We start from the raw sequence: 20,902 nt of genomic DNA, 5'->3' as shown, positions 1-20,902 counted from the left end.
CCAGTTTTATTAACTTAAAATCATGTTTATTTGATAACCACTTTATGGAAACAAGAAGAACATACATTTGCCTTTTTTAAATATTGCCTTACACATTTTTGAAATAAAAATTTTTGTTCTGATCGTACTCTGGATGGTCAGGAGGTATGAGGACATACATGAATGTTCATACTACTCAAGGAGTTAAAAAAAAGAACTAATGATCGCCTAACCAATAGTGGCGCAGTGGATAGAGAGTTGACCTAGGACACTGAGGTCCCAAGTTGAAAACCCTAAGATCGCTGGCTTGAGCACAGGGTCACCAACTTGAGCGGGAGATCATCAACATGATCCCAAGATCACTGGCTTGAACAAGGGGTTGTCAGCTGGAGCGTAGGCTCACCAGCTTGAGCCTGTGAACATTGACATGATACCAAGGTTGCTGGCTTGAGCCCAAGATTGCTGACTTGAGCAAGAGGTCAGGGGGTTGAGCCTGAGCACTCCTACCCCATGGTCAAGGAACATATGAGAAGCAATCAATGAACAACTAAAGTGACATAACTACAAGTTGATGTTTCTCACCCTCTCCTTCTCTCTCCCTTCCTCTATCTCGCTGTCTAAAAAAAATTTAAAAATTGAGAATGAACAAATTAAACAAATACAATTCAGTCTTCTAGCATACTACTTACCTTTTTTTTTTTAAAGAGACAGAGAGTCAGAGAGAGGGACAGATAGACAGGAATGTAGAGATGAGAAGATCAATTCTTCACTGCCGCATCTTAGTTGTCCATTGATTGCTTGTTCATTGAGCATCTTAGTTGTCCATTGATTGCTTGTTCATTGATTGCTTTCTAATATGTGCCTTGACCAGGTGGCCAAAGCACAGCAAGTGACCCCTTGCTCAAGCCAGCAACCATGAAGTCAAGTCTATGATCTCGTGCTCAAGCTGGTGAGCCCACACTCAAGCCGGTGACCTTGAGGTTTCAAACCTGAGTCCTTTGCATCCCAGTCCAACGCTCTATCCACTATACCATAGCCTGGTCATGCCTACTGCTTACCTTAAAAACTTATTTTTTCCTTAGGTTTTATTTGTTGAATAAGGAAGCATCAACTCATAGTTGCCTGCCATATGTGCCCCAACCAGACAAGCTGGGGACTTCAAACAGGTAACTTCAGCCTGACCTGTGGTGGCGCAGTGGATAAAGCGTCGACCTGGAAATGCTGAGGTCGCCGGTTCGAAACCCTGGGCTTGCCTGGTCAAGGCACATATGGGAGTTGATGCTTCCAGCTCCTCCCCCCTGTCTCTCTCTCTCTCTCTCTCTCTCTCTCTCTCTCTCTCTCTCCTCTCTAAAATGAAAAAAAAAGAAAAAAAAAAAAAACAGGTAACTTCAGCTCCAGGTCAATGTTCCATCCCCTGAGCCACAGATCAGGCTTAAAAACATTCAATGTTACTACCAATGTGATTCTAAAAAGATATGGCTAGGAAATTAAAAAACTTGATGAACCATTATCACCTAAAATTAAATAATATGTAAACCTATGTATTTTAACCAAACTTGAGTGGTAAAAGCATGGGAAAGCACTATGCAAAAAAGTTCACATTATTAGCAGCCACCTCTATGCTCACCTTTTTTAATTTTTATTTCTTTTAGTGAGAAGAGAGAAGGCAGAGACATGCGCCCCAACCAGGATCCACCCAGCAAGTCCAATAGGGGGCGATGTTCTGCCCATCTGGGGCCCTTGCTCCATTGCAACCAGAGACATTTTTTTTAGCACCTGAGGCAGAGGCCATGGAGACATCCTCAGTGCCCAGGACCATCTCGCTCTAATCAGGTCATGGCTATAAAAGGGGAGGAGGAATCAGACAGAGAGCGCGGAGAAAAGCAAGAGGGGGAGGGATGGAGAAGCAGACGGGCGCCTCTCCTGTGTGTCCTGATCAGGAAACAAACCCTGAACTTCTGCATGCCAGGCCAACGCTCTACCGGTGAGCCAAACGGCCGGAGCCCTATGCTTACCATTTGTGGGACACTTTCATTATATAAAGTATATGCTTAGTTTAAACAAGTATATGCAAAATCAAAAACACTAGTCCATAAAAAGGAACAAAATATTATCAGCTGCTTTAATGTTGTGTCCTAAAGTATTCTAAAAGGTATTCAAGCCAGTGTGATTCCCATCCACCCTTTCGTTAAGTGAATTTACCCATATCCACATATATCACTAATATTAATCAAATAGATACTGATTGTTGGATATTATTTTATTAGTGTCAATAATAAAAATACTACAAGTAAAAACATACATTTTTTTCTTTTTAAAAACATTTTTTTAAATTTGTTAATTTTAGATAGAGGAAAGGTGGGGGCAGGGAGAGAGACAGGAACATAGATTTGTTCTTTTATGTGCCCTGACCAGGTATCGATCCACCGACCTCTGCACTTCCACACAGTACTCTAACCACCGAGCCCCTCCGCCAGGGCCACATGTACTCCTCATTTATGGTGCTACTCTAAGCACCATATATAGACTGTCTCATCATCTTCCACGTGACGCATACAAAGTACAGACAGGCTAACTTGCCACTACCAGACAGCTAATACGTGGCACAGCACAGAGCTGCGTGCAGATAGCTGGCCAAGAGCCACTGCTCTTAGCGTCTACTCTGTACTGCCATATTAGATGTGATAGCATTAGTCTAAGAGTTACAGGAGGAAGAAGAAACAAAAACATGTACCTTCGTATGTGTTTCTATAATGCACAAAGGCTCACTGAACGATGGCACATAGCAGACAGGGAGCTAGGACAGAAGGGGGACTATTCAAGCCTTTGTATTGCTTTGTGTTTTTTGTTTGTTTGTTTGTTTGTTTGTTTTTGTTTTTTTCATTTTTCTGAAGCTGGAAACAGGGAGAGACAGTCAGACAGACTCCCGCATGCACCCGACCGGGATCCACCCGGCACGCCCACCAGGGGCGGTGCTCTGCCCCCCAGGGGGCGATGCTCTGCCCATCCTGGGCGTCGCCATATTGCGACCAGAGCCACTCTAGCGCCTGAGGCAGAGGCCACAGAGCCATGCCCAGCGCCCGGGCCATCTTTGCTCCAATGGAGCCTTGGCTGCGGGAGGGGAAGAGAGAGAGAGAGGAAAGCGCGGCGGAGGGGTGGAGAAGCAAATGGGCGCTTCTCCTATGTGCCCTGGCCGGGAATGCTTTGTGTTTTTGAACCACGAGTATATATTATCTACTTATAAAAAATTAAATACACCCTGACCAGGCAATGGCGCAATGGAGTGTCGGACTGGGATGCGGAGAACCCAGGTTGGAGACCCCGAGGTCACCAGCTTGAACGCGGGCTCATCTGGTTTGAGCAAAAGCCCACCAGTTTGGGCCTGACCTGTCGTGGCCCACGGGATAAAGCGTCGACCTAGAAACGCTGAGGTCACCGGTTCAAAACCCTGGGCTTAACTGGTCAAGGCACATATGAGAGTTGATGCTTCCTGCTCCTCCCTCCTCCTTTCTCTCTCTCTCCTCTCTCTAAATAAATAAATAAATAAGATGGCATCGCAAAAAAAAAAAAAAAAAAAGCTCACCAGCTTGGACCCAAGGTCGCTGGCTCGAGCAAGGGGTTACTCGGTCTGCTGAAGGCCCACGGTCAAGGCACGTGTAAGAAAGCAATCAATGAACAACTAAGGTCACAATGCGCAACGAAAAACTAATCATTGATGCTTCTCATCTCTCTCTGTTCCTGTCTGTCCCTGTCTATCCCTCTCTCAGACTCTCTGTCTCTGTAAAAAAATAAAAATAAAAAATAATAATAAATCCTATCCCCATCTTTAAAAAAAAAGATTAAATACAAATAAATTTATCTAAGAAAATATGTGCAAAACAGTATGTGCAGTATGTTAATATTTTATTTAAAAAGAGACCACACCCCAAAAAACAGCACCCATATACACTTGCTCAATAATGCATAAAATGTGTCTTTAAAAGTACACAAGAGGGGCCCTGGCCGGTTGGCTCAGCGGTAGAGCGTCGGCCTAGCGTGCGGAGGACCCGGGTTCGATTCCCGGCCAGGGCACATGGGAGAAGCGCCCATTTGCTTCTCCACCCCTCCGCCGCGCCTTCTTCTCTGTCTCTCTCTTCCCCTCCCGCAGCCAAGGCTCCATTGGAGCAAAGATGGCCCGGGCGCTGGGGATGGCTCTGTGGCCTCTGCCCCAGGCGCTAGAGTGGCTCTGGTCGCAACATGGCGACGCCCAGGATGGGCAGAGCATTGCCCCCTGGTGGGCAGAGCGTCGCCCCTGGTGGGCGTGCCGGGTGGATCCCGGTCGGGCGCATGCGGGAGTCTGTCTGACTGTCTCTCCCTGTTTCCAGCTTCAGAAAAATGAAAAAAAAAAAAAAAGTACACAAGAACTTGAAAATATTAAGTGCCTCCAAGAAGGGGAACTGAGTAATGGGGAAACAGGGGTAATGTGCCTTCATCATATCTTGTTTGGTAATTTTAAAATATTAAAACATGTAAATAAATCTATTGAATAAAAATCTATTTAAAATTTTAATTCAGGCCTGACCAGGCGGTGGCGCAGTGGATAGAGCATCGAACTCAGATGTGGAGGACCCAGGTTCAAGACCCCAAGGTCGCCTGCTTGAGCACAGGCTCATCTGCTTTGAGCAAAGCTCACCAGCTTGGACCCAAGGTCACTGGCTCGAGCAAGGGGTTACTCGGTCTGCTGAAGGTCCATGGTCAAGGCACATATGAGAAAGCAATCAATGAACAACTAAGGTGTCACAATGAAAAACTGATGATTGATGCTTTTCATCTCTCTCCGTTCCTGTCTGTCCCTATCTATCCCTCTCTCTGTCCCTGTTAAAAAAATAATAATAATAATAATAAAGTGGAAACTGCTATTTATGTTTCTGAAAAAAAATTTTTTAATTCACTACATAACAGTGAATTAATTACCTCCAGAAAGTGGATATGAAATCATTACAGGTGGCATACAATATTTTTATAATTTTTTTTTTAAAAAAAAGACTGGATAGACCTAGAGGATATTATGCTAAGAGAAATAAGTCAGACAGAAAAACTGTATAATTTCACTTATATAGTCTAAAAAAATAGATACCAAATAAATGAACAAACAAAACAGAAACAAACTCATAGACACTGAGAACAAACTGACGACTGCCAGACTGGAGGGTTTTGAAGAGAAAGAGGTAAAGGGAGCAAGGAGTATATAGGTCAGCAGGAGGGACAGTCACTGGTATGTACAGACAGCACAGGAAACACAAATGTCTAATTTCTATGCTATACAACAGAAACTAATATAATACTGAATGTGAACTATCATTAAAAATAAAATTTTAAACATCAAAAACAAGAATTAAATAATTAAAGAAAAAAAGATTAAGGAAGCATAACTTCTTCCTTCTTTAGAGAAAAAAAGTTACTGAATTACCAATGAAGTGACAAGAACTATTTGAAATGATAAAATTCTACCCATCACACCTGACCAGGTGGTGGCGCAGTGGATAGAGCGTTGGACTGGGATGCGAAGGACACAGGTTCAAGACCCCTGAGGTTGCCAGCTTAAGCGCGGGCTCATCTGGTTTGAGCAAAGCTCACCAGCTTGAACCCAAGGTCGCTGGCTTGAGTAAGGGGTTACTCAAGGCCCGCGGTCAAGACACATATGAGAAAGCAATCAATGAACAACTAAGGTGTCGCAATGCGCAATAAAAAACTAATGATTGATGCTTCTCATCTCTCTCCGTTCCTGTCTGTCCCTATCTATCCGTCTCTCTGACTCTTTCTGTCTCTGTAAAAAAATATATATATATAAAATAATTTTAAAAAATTAAAAAATTCTACCCATCACATCAATATTGATAAATTTAAATCGAGAAAAATCAAACTAGTAAAAATTTATCCGAAGAAAATAATTTTAAAGCATTTTAAAAATTTTTATATATATTTAAAAAATAGTATTTGAAGCCTTGTTCCTGATTGTGAAAAGTACAAATTTTAGAAGTAGAGTGATTGAACTGTACCATAGCCAAAGAAACAAACTATAAAGATGAAGATTCTGAGAATAATAAGAAAAATACTTAGGAACTAAGTGACCTTCTAAAAAGGAAAACAAGGCCCTGGCCGGCTGGCTCAGTGGTGGAGCGTCGGCTTGGTGTGCAGGAGTCCCGGGTTCGATTCCCGGCCAGGGCACACAGGAAAAGCGCCCAACTGCTTCTCTACCCCTCCCCCCCCTCCTTCCTCTCTCTCTCTCTCTCTCTTCCCCTTCCGCAGCCAAGGCTCCATTGAAGCAAGGTAGGCCTGGGCGCTAAGGATGGTTCTGTGGCCTCTGCCTCAGGCACTAGAATGGCTCTGGTTGCAACAGAGTTATGCCCCAGATGGGCAGAGCATCGCCCCCTGGTGGGCGTGCCAGGTGGATCCCGGTCGGGCACATGCAGGAGTCTGTCTGTCTCACCGTTTCCAGCTTTGGAAAAATACAAAAAAATAAAAAATAAATAAAAAGGAAAAGGAAAACAAGGCCTTGGCTGGTTGGATCAGTGGATAGAGCATCGGCCCAGCATATGGACACCCTGGGTTTGATCCCTGGTCAAGGTACACAAGAAAAGCGACCATCTGCTTCTCCACCCCTCCCCCTTTCCTTGTTGCAGCCAGTGGCTCAGTTGGTCCAAGCACATCAGCCTCAGGTCCTGAAGATGGCTCGGTGGATTTCAGCATCAGCCCCAGATGGGGGTTGCTGGGTGGATCCCGATCATGGCGCAAGAAGGATTCAGTCTCACTATCTCCCCTCCTCTCACTTAAAAAAATAAATTAATTAAAAGAAAAACAAGCCTGACCAGGCAGTGGCGCAGTGAATGGAGTGTAGGACTGTGATGGGGATGACCCAAGTTCAAGACTCCAAGGTTGCTGGCTTGAGTGCGGGCTCATCTGGTTCAAGCAGGTGGTCATTAGGTCTGCAGTAGCCCCCCCCAAGTCAGGGCACACATGAGAGAGCAGTAGGTGAAAAACTAAGATGTCTCAATGGAGAATTAATGCTTTTCATCTCTCCCCCTTCCAGTCTGTCTGTACCCATCTGTCCCTCTCTCTCTCTGTCACAAAAAAAAAGTAAAACAAAATAATGCATGCACCAACTATGCATATGATATAAGGATGATTAAATATACGTGTATAATTACAAAATGTAGATACAGATAAGCAGGAAATAAAAATTGCAATGGGATAATGTGAAAGGTAAAGTTTTCCTATTTGCTGTGTTCTACTGTGGTTTTAACCATAAATAACATGGGTCAGGTATTTTCGTGTATGTGTGAACTTTTTAATAGTTTTAAAATGAGAGAAAATTAAAAAAACACCGCTGAATACAAGTTACTTTGCTAGGTAATATTTTATCAAATTAGCAAAAATTAAATATGATATCCAGTGTTAATAAGAGAATCACAGACCCTCTCACTCATAACTGGCTGAAAACTAAATTAGTCCAACTTTGGGAGAGGCTATATAGCCACACCCACCAAGCACATGTAGTGCTCCAGAGCCTGCACTCTTGTCCTCAACTAGCAGGAATTTACTCCATGTCCGTAGCTGTAAAAGCACACCAACATTTATGTACAAAGACATTTATTACACCTGACTTAAATTGTAAGACTGGGAAGAACTTAAAGATGAATCTGAGGGGTGATTTAGGAAAACTTAGGTGAATCTGTATATTGAATTCAGTACAACTGCTAAAACAAGGAAGAAAAAGAAAACTTTTGGGGATGACAGAAATGTTCATTATCATGATGGTGGCTATAAAAATGAAGCGAAGAGACCTCTTAGAGGAAATAAAATGTTATGTATCAATTATGGTATATACCCTTGTCAAAATCATAAAGCTGTACATCAAAAAAAGGGTGAATGTAACCATAGTTGAATTATACCTTAATAACCAACTTTTAAAAATAAACAAAAAAGCAAGATGTATTTTAGTTTCATTTGTAAAAAAGAAAATTTAAGCTGGTAATAGTTTTTAGGGAAAAGAAATGCTATGGAAATAAGAATTTATTCTTCTGTATGACTTAAAGTTTTTTTTCTAATTGAAAAAAAATAATTTTTTAGTGAGAGAAGGGAGGGAGATGAGAAGCATCAACTCATAGTTGTCACTTTAGTTGTTCATTGATTGCTTCTCATGTGTGCCTTGATGGGGGGTGGGGGTTCAAGTGAATACCTTGGGCACCAAGCCAGCAACCAAGAGGATCATTTTGATGATCCCACACTCAAACCATCAACCTCAGGGTTTTGAACCTGGGATCTCAGCATCCCAGGTCAATGTTTATCGACTGTGACACCACTAGCCATTCTAATTGAACTTTTCAACATGTGCTTTTATTATTTTGATGAAAACTGCCTTTGGTTTCCCTCTATTCAAAACCTTATGTAAATTTCCCTGGCCAGTGGTCAGTGGGCAGAGTATCAGCCTGGCATATGAACATCCAGGGTTTTATTCCCAATCAGGGCACAAGGGAGAAGTAACCATCTGCTTCTCTCCCCCTTCTCTCCTTCTTCCCTTCTTGTAGCCAGTAGTTCAACTGGTTCAAGCGTTGGCCCTGAGCACTGAGGATAGCTCAGTTGGTCAGAGTTTACCAGCCTCAGGTGCTAAAAATAGCCCGGTACTCCAGCATCAGCCCCAGATGGAGTTACCAGATGGATCCCGGTCAGGGCGCATGTGGGAGTCTGTCTCACTATCTCCCTTCCTCTCAATTTAAAAAAACTTATGCAAATGACTGTTATTTTAATGCTTTCATCTTCCAATACAGAACTAGTGTGTGTGGTCTCAGGAAGATGTGCTTCAGAGCGTCAATGGGATGCATCTTATCACTGATAGCTCTCAAACTCAGTATGGCTGAATTAAAGTATTTCCCCATGTATAAAACGCTCCCATGTATAATACATTCCTTAATTTGATGGCCCGAAATTTGAAGAAAAAAAAAGTATTACATAAGGTTATTGAATTTAAGTTTTATTCATCATAAAATTCATACAAGTCCTCCTCACTATCAAAACTCCCATCCATTAGCTTGTCCTCATCTGTCTGATGATGAATCACTGTCTTCAACAATGAGCACAAAAACAAGTGCGAAAAAGTGAGAAATACAAGTAAAAAAATCTATAACCACTGTATGAGATGCACCCAGTTTTTAGACCCCAAATTTTTCGAAAAAGGGTGCACCTTATACATGGGGAAATACATTTCAAAAAGATTATGAATTCTGTAATCTGGAATGCCATATGTAAAAATTTTAAATTATATATTATCTCAGAAAAATTACTGTGATAAACACATGGCTTATCAATTTCAAACATTAACCCTAAAGGTGTCTCTACACTAACTTTTGTCATTTCAAAGGTCCAGAATTTCAGGCTAAAATCAAGATGTTGTGATGGCCATACTCAGAAAAGCCAAGAATGCAGTACTTGCAATGCTGAAGCAATACAGACCTAATGAAAAAGTCATTCAGGTGATGACTCATTTTATGATCTAGTGACCTAGATAGTGTTGGGTTTTTTTTTTAAGATTTTATTTATTGATTTTAGGGAGAAGAGGGGGAGAGGATTGGGAAGCATCAACTTACAGTAGTTGCTTCTTATATGTGCTTTGACCTAGCAAGCCCAGGGCCTTGAATGGGGAACCTCAGTGTTCTAGGCCAACAGTGCCACCCACCGGTCAGGCATCCTAGATATCTTAATACTAAAAACATCTTGTCCGTGGCTTAATATATTAAGACTAAAAACTTTAGGACTAAAAGCTTCTGTATCTTTTAAAGTGGCATCTAATTAAACTTTTCAGAATTAAGCTCGTAAAAAATATGATAAAGCTCTCAACACCACCAAATCTGCTCCAGATCCTACCAAGCCTGCCATAGGAACAGGATGTAACCCTGTGGGGGGGCTGACAGTAGTCTACAGATTGATTAGTAGACACATACAATCCTCAGAAGGATGGTAGTGCTTTAAAGAAACTAGTGGGAGCCTAACCTGTGGTGGTGCAGTGGATAAAATGTTGACCTTGCCCTGGCCGGTTGGTTCAGTGATAGAGCATTGGCCCAGCATGTGGAAGTCTAGGGTTCGATTCCCAGTAAGGGCACACAAGAAGCACCCATCTGCTTCTTCACCCCTCCCCCTCTCATTTCTCTCTCTCTCTCTCTCTCTCTCTCTCTCTCTCTCTCTCTCTTCCCCTCCTACAGCCTTGACTCGACTAGAGTGAGTTGGCTCCAGGCACTGAGGATGGCTCCATGTCCTCGCCTCAGGTGCTAAAAAGAGTTCAGATGCTGAGCAACAAAGCATCGTCCCCTAGTGGGCTTGCTGGGTGGATCCTGGTTGGGGCACATGCAGCAGTCTGTCTCTGCCTCCCCTCCTCTCACTGAATTAAAAAAGAGGAAAAAAAAAGCGTTGACCTGGAACACTGAGCTCACGGGTTCCAAACCCTGGCCTTGTCCAGTCAAGGCACATATGAGAAGTTGATGCTTCCTGCTCCTCCCCCTTCTCTCTCTCTCTAACTCTCTCCCTCTCTCCTCTCTAAATAAAATCTAAATAATAAAAATAAAAACATAAAGAAGCCAGCAAGAGAAGAACACGGTTACCAAGTAGACTGTGGGATCCTTGGGAAAGAGCAAAGTACTTAATCTACACTTGACTGAAATTAGAAATGAAGCATATGTTTGAAGAAAGATTTCAATATTGAGACTTGAGGTTCAACTGCCAAATTCTAAAATTAAGAGATTCTAGTTGCAAAGCACTGAAGAACAAAACTGTCAAATCAATGTGAGGAATTTCCTTTGAATACTTAAGGATTTAACCTACAGTGCCAATGCAGTAGCTATTAAGACACACGTGGCTATTTAAATTTGTTTTAAAGTTAAAATTAGGTTCTTCAATCATATTAGCAACATTTCATAGCTCAACAGCTGTATGTGACTAGTGGCTAGCATATCAGAAAACAAGTATAGACTACTTCCATAAAAAAAGCTATCAGACAACACTTATTTAAACTATAGTTAGCCATTTCAAAAAAAAAGTTTCCCCTTAAATTCCCATAATTGTATTTCATTCACTATGTCAGTTACACAATAATCAGCAATAACAAAACATATTATCTTTAATTGATATTGTTGGTAAAATCATACAGGGGGAAGACCTGCAGTGTCTAATAATTTTTCAAACATTTTTTTAAGACTTTATTCATTTTAGAGAGAAGAGAGTGAGAAAGAGAAGGGGGGAGGAGCAGGAAGCATCAACTCCCATAAGTTTCTTGACCAGGCAAAGCTCAGGGTTTTGAACCGGTGACCTCAATGTTCCAGGTCAACACTCTATCCACTGCACCACCACAGGTGAGATTCCTATAATTTTTACAGAAGAGAAAACAGGCCTAAAAAGGCTAAATCATGGCCAGAGTTTTCTTCTTACCAATTTAATCTCCCATTTACCTCCCTAAATAGATAACATCGAAATAAAGGGGCAGAATAGTTTCTTCTGTTTCACTCATCGGTCAATTTTCACTTTCTAAAATGGAATTGAGAAGGTGTAGAAGACAAACTTCTGTATACCTTTCCATCTCTCAGAACTATATAAGAAAAAATTAGGAATAAAATCTAAAATTACATACATAACTAAGAAGTACTTTTGACCATCCAAGAAGTAATCTTGTGGATTCTGAAAACATGGCCTTGTTAAAAATAAAGGAATCTGGCAACCATGACCTAACTCCATAAAAAGAAATTCCAAACTAATCTATCCATAGAAGATTCCTTTTATACCTTGAGGGCAATGAATTCTGCATCATTTCTTAGATAAGGTAAACATTCCTTCAAGATCCTAGTGAAGTTCCAGTGACAGAACTGGCATTGCTTTGTGGATTTACCTGTGTCAGACACATCAGAATTGTTTGACTTACTACTTCATAATGGTTATTTGCAAAAAGCATCTATTAATTATACATTATAATTTATTCCAAATGGGAGATAACAATTTTACAGATTTCACTTGATCATTCTTTTACTCATTAATTTACAAATGTGCACAATATTTATTGGGCTTCTATTATGTGTGCTCAATCTCTAAAATTAAACAAAATGAAGATTGAACACTGGAGAAGTATTTGTAGAATCACAAAAAGCTGTTACATTAACTTTCAACAAAATTAACATTTAGAATAAAAAAGTTTTCTGAATAAAGATTGAAATTAAGCTAACAAAACAACTAATGCAGGTTTTAGAGAGATACTTCTCTACAAAGCAAATACAGAAAAATCTATTTTTAAGAAAAAAATCTAAGAATAACAGGACTCATGGATTAGTCTTTACTTCAGGAGCAGTTCTAGACTTCCTTTTTGTAGAAAAGTAGAGCCTTCCTTGTTACTTCTTCTCTGGACTGTAAAGTGAAGTGCAATAGACGAAAGGAGAACTATTCCCTTAGAGGAGGAGGCTCTCGCCTTCTGTGAATTCTCCATAACCAGCCTCTGCAGATCCTGAGGGACCTGTCATCCCATTAAGGTACACAGTCCTGCCTTAAGACAATACATTTGATCCCAAGGCTGGGTGAACAATCTGAAAACCAATACAGAGAGCTTTATTTAAAGGTCAAAAATAGTGTCCATTTTCCCATTTTATTATTCCTGGATCAGATCATTATATTAACAAATCTTAAGTTTCTTTTGTACATAAATTACAAGAAGGACCAAGACTTTCTAATACAGGAAGAAAAAAAGTGAACAAAGAATTCAAGTACCATTTTGTACATTATTAACAGTTGAAGAACTGTTATTCACAAAAATGTGTCAAACATTAACAATACACTCAGCTAGTTCCAGTCACAGAACATAAAATGTAACAAACAGGTAACTTTAAGGCAAAGGGTATATATACCCATGGTCCACAGCAGACACTTCAGTAAATCACTGAACTCAAAGATTTAAAAAATTAAAGAGCATCATTAACTTGTTAATGCTGGTCAATTAATATGGAATTTATTAGCACTTTACCTTCTTTGTCTGTAAAATCATTTTAAACTTGATCCAACAGTCAATATCAACTGGAAGTGATTACTATTTGTAACTGTGTTATCTGAATCTACAAAGTCACATTAGTAATAAAATAAAATTTATAAAATTAAATAGAGGCCCTGGCTCAGCGTCGGCCTGGCGTGCAGGAGTCCCGGGTTTGATCCCAGCCAGGGCACACAGGAGAAGGCCCTTCTGCTTCTCCACCCCTCCCTCTCTCCTTCCTCTCTGTCTCTCTCTTCCCCTCCCACAGCCGAGGCTCCATTGAAGCAAAGATGGCCTGGGCACTGAGGATGGCTCTGTGGCCTCTGCCTCAGGCGCTAGAATGGCTCTGATTGCGGCAGAGCAATGCCCTAGAGGGGCAGAGCATCACCCCCTGGTGGGCATGCCAGGTGGATCCTGGTCGGGCGCATGCAGGAGTCTGTCTGACTGCCTCCCCGTTTCCAGCTTCGGAAAAATGAAAATAAATAAAAATAAATAAAAATTAAATGGAAAGTCAATTCTGGAAAGTATACACTTCTAGGAAGTATTTTCACAAAACAAGCTCCAAACAACACTGCACAGATCATGGGAGAAGGGTTTCTGTGGTCAAGAATTGGGCAATGCTGAATTTTAAAAATTGAAAAGCTTCTTTCCATGACTGAGAGCCCCTTCAGTGTTTTCAGTATATATTACAAAACTGTAGGCACAAATTTGACTACAAGCTTCTTTTTTCAAAGAGATTCCAAGTCCCTTAGGAGAACAATTTGTGAAATTTTGAAATGCTAGTTTATTATCTTGTCTGGCAATAATGAACCTAATTCAGGGGAGTGGAAACCTCTGAAGAAGGAAGTCAACGGGGAGGGAACTATAAAAGGACTTTAAACCATACCTATAATGTGTACTTTTTAAAAAATCCTAAGTATCCATGCCTGATCAGGCAGTGGCGTAGTGAACACAGCATTGTTCACTCTGGACTGGGACGCAGAGAACCCAGGTTTGAGGCCCCAAGGTCACTGGCTTGAGCAAGGGCTCATCCAGCTTGAGTGTGGACTCACCAGCTTGAGCATGGGATCATAGACATGACCCCATGGTCGCTGGCTTGAGCCCAAAGGATGCCGAGCTGAAGCCCAAGGTTGATGGTTTGAGCAAGGGGTCACTCACTCTGCTGTAGTCCCCTAGTCAAGGCACATATGAGAAAGCAAACAATGAACAAGTAGGGTGCTGCAATGAAGAATTGATGCTTCTCATCTCTCCCCTTCCTGTCTGTCTGTCCCTGTCTGTCCTGTCTCTCTCAGAAAAAAATAATTGATTGATTAAAATAAGAAAATAAATAAATAATAAGTATACCAGACTTGTAGTGGCACAATGGGTAAAGTGTCCACATGGAATGCTGAGGTCGCAGGTTCAAAACCCTGGGCTTGTCTGGTTAAGGCACATAGAAGTAACGAGCTGATGCTGCCTGATCCTCCCATATGCCTTTCTCTCTCTCCTAAAATCAATAAATAAAATCTTTTTTAAAAATCATACGTATTGCACAATGTAAGGATTGATAGCCAGTAGCAGCACAAAAGTGTTTACTGGGTTATAAAAAAATTGTGATATATATGTTGTCAGAAGAGCACCTCATGTACAAACATAAAAACTCATTTAGAATAATGATAGATACATCATAAGTTTGCCAATCTCTTACTTAAGTCATACATTTAATATGTATTTGCAAGTAAAATGGCTTCAATGTATGTTTATCATGTATTTACATGAAAGACCAACAAAGGCTAACCTAAAAGATATTGTCGCCTGGCCTGTGGTGGTGCAGTGGATAAAGCATCGGCCTGGAATGCTGAGGTCGCCAGTTCGAAACTCTGGGCTTGCCCAGTCAAGGCATTTATGAGAAGTAACTACTATGAGTTGATGCTTCCTGCTTCTCTCTCTCTCCCTCTCTTTCCTCTCTCTAAAAATTAATAAATTTAAAAAAAAAATTTTTTAAAGATATTGTCAAAGACCTGGCCAGTTGGCTCAGTGGTAGAGTGTCAGCCTGGCATGCAGGAGTCCCAGGTATGATTCCCGGCTAGGGCATACAGGAGAGGTGCCCATCTGCTTCTCCACCCTTCCCCCTCTCTTTCCTCTCTGTCTCTCTCTTCCTCTCCCGCAGCCGGGGCTCCATTGGAGCAATGTTGGCCCAGGCGCTGAGGATGGCTCTGTGGCCTCTGCCTCAGGCGCTAGAATGGCTCTGGTTGCAACAGAGCGATGCCCCAGATGGGCAGAGCATCGCCCCCTGGTGGGTGTGCCAGGTGGATCCCGGTCGGGCGCATGTGGGAGTCTGTCTGACTGCCTCCCCGTTTCCAACTTCAAAAAAATACAAAAAAAAAAAAAAAAGATATTGTCAAGAAGGTTAAAAATTGAACTTAAGTATTCATGTCGTAAGATTGATGCCATGTAATGACTTCTAGCATTAAAATGAAAAAAATTAATATACAAAACAACTAAATTAAAATACCTGTATAAAAAATATGATCTCTGAAAAATTTTTTATAAATACATGACTAAATATATAATCTGGCTCTAGCCACTTGGCTCAGTGGATAGAGCGTCAGCCCAGCGTGAGGATATCTGGGTTTAATTCTCTGTCAGAACACACATGAGAAGCAACCATTTGCTTCTCTTCCCCTCCCTCTTTCCCTCTCACAGCCAGTAGTTTCATTGGTTCAAGCATAGCCCTGGGCACTAAAGATAGCTCAGTTGGTCCCAGCATCAGCCTTAGGCACTAAAAATAATTCAGTTGATTGGACCCATCCATCAGCCCCAGACGGGGGTTGCTGAGTGGATCCCAGTCTGGGTGCATACAGGAGTCTGTCTATCTCCCCTCCTCATTTAAAATAAATAAATATATAAATAAAATAAATAAATATATAAATAATCTGAGTCCAATAAAAACATATATAGGCATACATTTTGCTGAACTACTTGTCAGACTGTTAAAATTACATAATGTGGGAAAAAGGTTACACAGAAAAAAAGCACTATTTCCATTTAAATCAAGTTTAAAGATTGTATTTAGAAAAAGTTTGAAGCTTATGAAAAATAAGGAAATGCCTGATACAATGGGAAAACCTACATTTTCCCCCCCAAAACACTGCATGAGTGTCCAGAACATGAGTCAACCCTTCACACTCTTCAGTTCAATCCCAACCAAAAAGAAGCAACTTTCATAGCATGTTTTGTGCCAACCAGCAAATTCCCCTTTGTTGACTTTTTTTTTTAATGTATTCAAAAAAAATTACAAGAATATTTTGGAGAATACTTATCAAAGAACCTTAAAGAGAAGGAATGTAACAACAAAATATTCTTTGAACCTCATTGCTGTTGTACTCCAGTCTTTTGTGTGGAATGGATGATACTTGGTAGTTCCATACACAATACAGAAACCAGAAGCAAAGTCCTTTATAAGAGAAGGTCCGCCTGACCAGGAGGTGGTGCAATGGATAGAGCGTCAGACTAGGATGCGGAAGGACCCAGGTTCGAGACCCCAAGGTCACCAGCTTAAGCGCGGGCTCATCTGGTTTGAGCTGGGCTCATCAGCTTGAGGCCAAGGTCGCTGGCTCGAGCAAGGGGTTACTTGGTCTGCTGAAGGCCCGTGGTAGAGGTACATACGAGAAAGCAATCAATGAACAACTAAGGTTTCGCAATGAAAAAAAAAAAAAAGCCTGACCAGGCGGTGGTGCAGTGGATAAAGTGTTGAACTGGGATGCAGAAGGACCCAGATTGGAGACTCCAAGGTCGGCAACTTGAGCGCGGGCTCATCTGGTTTGAGCAAAGCTCACCAGCTTGGACCCAAGGTCACTGGCTCGAGCAAGGGGTTACTCGGTCTGCTGAAGGCCCATGGTCAAGGCACATATGAGAAAGCAATCAATGAACAACTAAGGTGTCGCAATGCGCAATAAAAAACTAATGATTGATGCTTCTCATCTCTCTCCGTTCCTGTCTGTCTGTCCCTGTCTATCCCTCTCTCTGACTCTCTGTCACTGTTAAAAAAAAAAAGAGAAGGTGCACTGGGCTGGATATTTGTGATCAGATGATCAAAGTTTCTCTAGTAAATATTTCTGCACACATTCATAAGCCAATATAATATAATATCATTCTAAAGAGTTAAGAAAAAAAGCATTATAGTTGTCACTTGAAAAACTAGAAATATGTAAAAACCAGAAAAACTTTAAAAGAATGACGAATGTCTGACAACATCAAGACTACTGGAAGAACAGTACCTATGCCACATGAATAATGAAAGCTATGACCGCCAGCAGGTATCTTGGGCAACAATGAAGAGAAGGCATGGCCGAAACCCCTAATGAAGAAAAAGTAGAACCAAAAAGGAAAACCAGAGATATTTTCAACTATCCTTTAGGACACTTCTAAGGTAGACTTTCCTTCTAAAAACTATGTAAAAAGTAAAGTGGTTAACCATGAATTGGCCAGAATAAGGACAGTTTTGTTTAGTTTTTTAATTTTTTTTATTTTTGACAGAGACAGAGAGAGGGACAGATAGGGACAGACAGACAGGAAGGGAGAGATGAGAAGCATCAATTTTTCATTGTAGCACTTTAGTTGTTCATTGACTGCCTTCTCATATGTGCCTTGATGGGGGGCTACAGTAGAGTGAGTGACCCCTTCCTTGCTCACAGTGAAGCCAGTGACCTCACATTGAAGCTGGCAATCTCAGGGTTTCAAACCTGAGTCCTCCACATCCCAGTCCAACACTCTATTCACTGTACCACTGCCTGGTCAGGCTAGATTAAGGCCAATTTTTAAAGGTGAAAAGTTAAGGTCCATAAAAGCATCAAATAACCCTAGCCAAAGAGCACATGATGATCACAGCCATGAATGCACAGCACGAAATGTGCTTTGAATCTCTGAGCTTTGCCAGGATCTTTGTGGGTATAGTTGCATCTTCTTGGTAAATGTTGGCTCCCTATCATCCTGTCCATCTACTATTGCTCACCTCCCAGAAGAAAGGATGGTAATGATGGTAAAGTCATGGATATTTACCTGTATCAGAACAAGAAGTTTATGGGAACCCCTAATACTGCTTAGGGGTTGGAGTCTATCACATGATCTCCAGCAGACTGTGTAATTTCTACCTATTACTAAGAATGTTTTCTATAAATGAGTAACTTGACATGATATTACACTCCAATTAGATCTTAACAATTATGTCCATTTCTGTCTCAAAGAATAACTAAGAAAACTTGAACTGGGAGCTGGTTATGTAACCTAGTTTCTATCATAGTAAAAATATATCTCAATAAAATAAATATCCCTGAGTCCACAGTGATATAAATAACTGAATATATAATGCATGAATATTCCAAATGACATATAAAGTTACTCAAACCTCAAAGATGTAGAACGTAAATCCCCACCCATTAGTGAGGGGTGGGGCTAGTCCCCCCCACCCCTTTTTCATACTATAGTTTGTGGAAGGAAGTAATAATGCACAGCCCTCAAACTGGCGACCTCGGGGTCTCAAATCTGGGTCCTCCTCATCTGAGTTCGACGCTCTAACCACTGCACCAAATATATATTACATAAAGTTATTAAATTCAAGTTTTATTCATCATAAAATTCATACAACTCCTCATCACTGTCAAAACTCCAATCCATTAGCTTGTCTTCATCTGTGTATGATGAAAAATCACTGTATAAGAGCACCCAGTTTGCCTCATTATTACTTCCTTCCACCAGTGGACTATAATCCAAATCAGTGGACTACAGTATGAAAAAAGGGGTGGGGGGGACTAGCCTTACATTGGAGAACTCTAGTAAACACTCAATCTGGTTGGTGAACAAGGTCAATATCAAGTCATGTTGATAAGCAACACCTTTCCTCTCAAGTGATGAAATGGCATTTAACCTCTGATCTTCCTCCCATAATCCCATAAAAATAAAACATATCATTTTATAAATAATAAGATTTTATTTTTTTATTTTTATTTTTTTTCATTTTTCTGAAGCTGGAAACAGGGAGAGACAGTCAGACAGACTCCCGCATGCGCCCGATCGGGATCCATCCGGCACACCCACCAGGGGCGATGCTCTGCCCACCAGGGGGCGATGCTCTGCCCATCCTGGGCGTCACCATGCTGCAACCAGAGCCACTCTAGCGCCTGGGGCAGAGGCCACAGAGCCATCCCCAGCTCCCGGTCATCTTTGCTCCAATGGAGCCTAGGCTGCTGGAGGGGAAGAGAGAGACAGAGAGGAAAAGCGCGGCGGAGGGGTGGAGAAGCAAATGGGCGCTTCTCCTGTGTGCCCTGGCTGGGAATTGAACCCAGGTCCTCCGCACGCTAGGCCAACGCTCTACCGCTGAGCCAACCGGCCAGGGCAATAATAAGATTTTAAAAATAAGATCAATCCCAATAGAGGAACATTTCAAACCATCATAGAACCTCTCATCGAGACTCTGGCTACAAGACAGTGAAACCAATTTTTGACAGTGCTAAAGAGGGAGAAATATTGAAGCTACTATTCTCTACCTAAAAGCCTCACTATAAATGTAAGCATGAAATAAAGAAATACAGTATATTTTTCTTAATTTTGCACATAGATCTCAGGTAAAGAAAACTACCATTCTAGAAATGTGAAAACCAAGTATAATGGTTATTAGGAAATGTGAAAATCCAAACCAGTTCAAATTAAACATATTATAAAAATACTAGTGTTTTCCTGTGGAGGTGTTTAAAATATGCCATCTTCTTGTAATTGAATGAATGAATGAATGAAGCCAAGTCCAAAGAGAGAAAAAAATGTATACACATAGTATTAAGAACCACACTGTGGCCCTGGCCAGTTGGCTCAGTGGTAGAGTGTCGGCTGGACATGTGGATATCCCGGGCTTGATTTCCGGTCAGGCACAAAGGAGAAGTGACCATCTGCTTCTCCATCCTTCCTCCTACCCCTCTCTTTACCTCTCTTCCTCTCCTGCAGCCATGGCTCCACTGGAGCAAGTTGGCCCTGGTGCTAAGGATGGCAACATGGCCTCACCTAAGGTGCTAAAATAGCTCTGGTTGCATGGGAGCAACGGCCCAAGATGGGCAGAACATGGTCCCCTAGTGGGCTTGCCAGGTGGATCTCAGTTGGGTGCATGCAGCAGTCTGTCTATCTGCCTCTCCACTTCTCACTTAAAAAATATAAATAAAAATACAAAACACACTTGTGTTCTTAGGGAAAACAAATCGATTTTTTTTGTATGTGTGGTGTATTTTTCTGAAGCTGGAAATGGGGAGAGACAGTCAGACAGACTCCCGCATGCACCCGACGGGGATCCACCCGGCACGCCCACCAGGGGCAACGCTCTGCCCACCAGGGGGTGTCGCTCTGCCGCGACCAGAGCCACTCTAGCGCCTGGGGCAGAAGCCAAGGAGCCATCCCCAGCGCCCAGGCCATCTTTGCTTCAATGGAGCCTTGGCTGCGGGAGGGGAAGAAGGAGACAGAGAGGAAGGAGGGGGTGGAGGGTGAAGAAGCAAATGGGCGCTTCTCCTATGTGCCCTGGCCAGGAATTGAACCCGGGTCCCCCGCACGCCAGGCCGACGCTCTACCGCTGGGCCAACCGGCCAGGGCCACAAATCGATATTTCATTCTGCCTTCTTTGCTAAGCAGTACCAAGAGTGGATCGTGGAAATTCTCACTTCCCTATGCAATCTGCTACACTTCTCTCCAACAGGAAGAAATACCATATTTCCCTATGTATGAGACACGCCTTAATTTTGGGGCCCAAAACTTGGGGAAAATATGTATTACATAAAGTTACTAAATTCAAGTTTTATTCATCATAAAATTCATACAACTCCTCATCACTGTCAAAACTCCAATCCATTAGCTTGTCTTCATCTGTGTATGATGACA

At 41.7% G+C, this 20,902-nt stretch overlaps 1 protein-coding gene across 4 annotated transcripts in view; it reads right to left on the bottom strand.

The window, feature by feature from the left end:
• The window catches only part of WDR33 (WD repeat domain 33), a 130,512-nt gene that overhangs the window by 30,607 nt on the left and 79,003 nt on the right, over window positions 1-20,902 (bottom strand). The window contains exon 8 of one of the 4 annotated variants that reach the window (XM_066232995.1): window positions 11,763-11,887. The exons of 2 other annotated variants lie outside the window; for them this stretch is intronic. In XM_066232995.1, coding sequence (XP_066089092.1) covers window positions 11,778-11,887 — 110 coding nt within the window. In that variant the 3' untranslated portion in view covers window positions 11,763-11,777. Of the gene's footprint in view, window positions 1-11,762; window positions 11,888-11,972; window positions 12,573-20,902 lie in introns of those variants that run through there. One more of the 4 variants, XM_066232997.1, reaches the window with a different exon arrangement.

This window comes from Saccopteryx bilineata, chromosome 5, assembly GCF_036850765.1.
Source record: "Saccopteryx bilineata isolate mSacBil1 chromosome 5, mSacBil1_pri_phased_curated, whole genome shotgun sequence".
Taxonomy (NCBI): Eukaryota; Metazoa; Chordata; class Mammalia; order Chiroptera; family Emballonuridae; genus Saccopteryx; species Saccopteryx bilineata.
The sequence above is the reverse complement of the archived record's forward strand: the minus strand, read 5'-3'. Positions and strand labels throughout refer to the sequence as shown.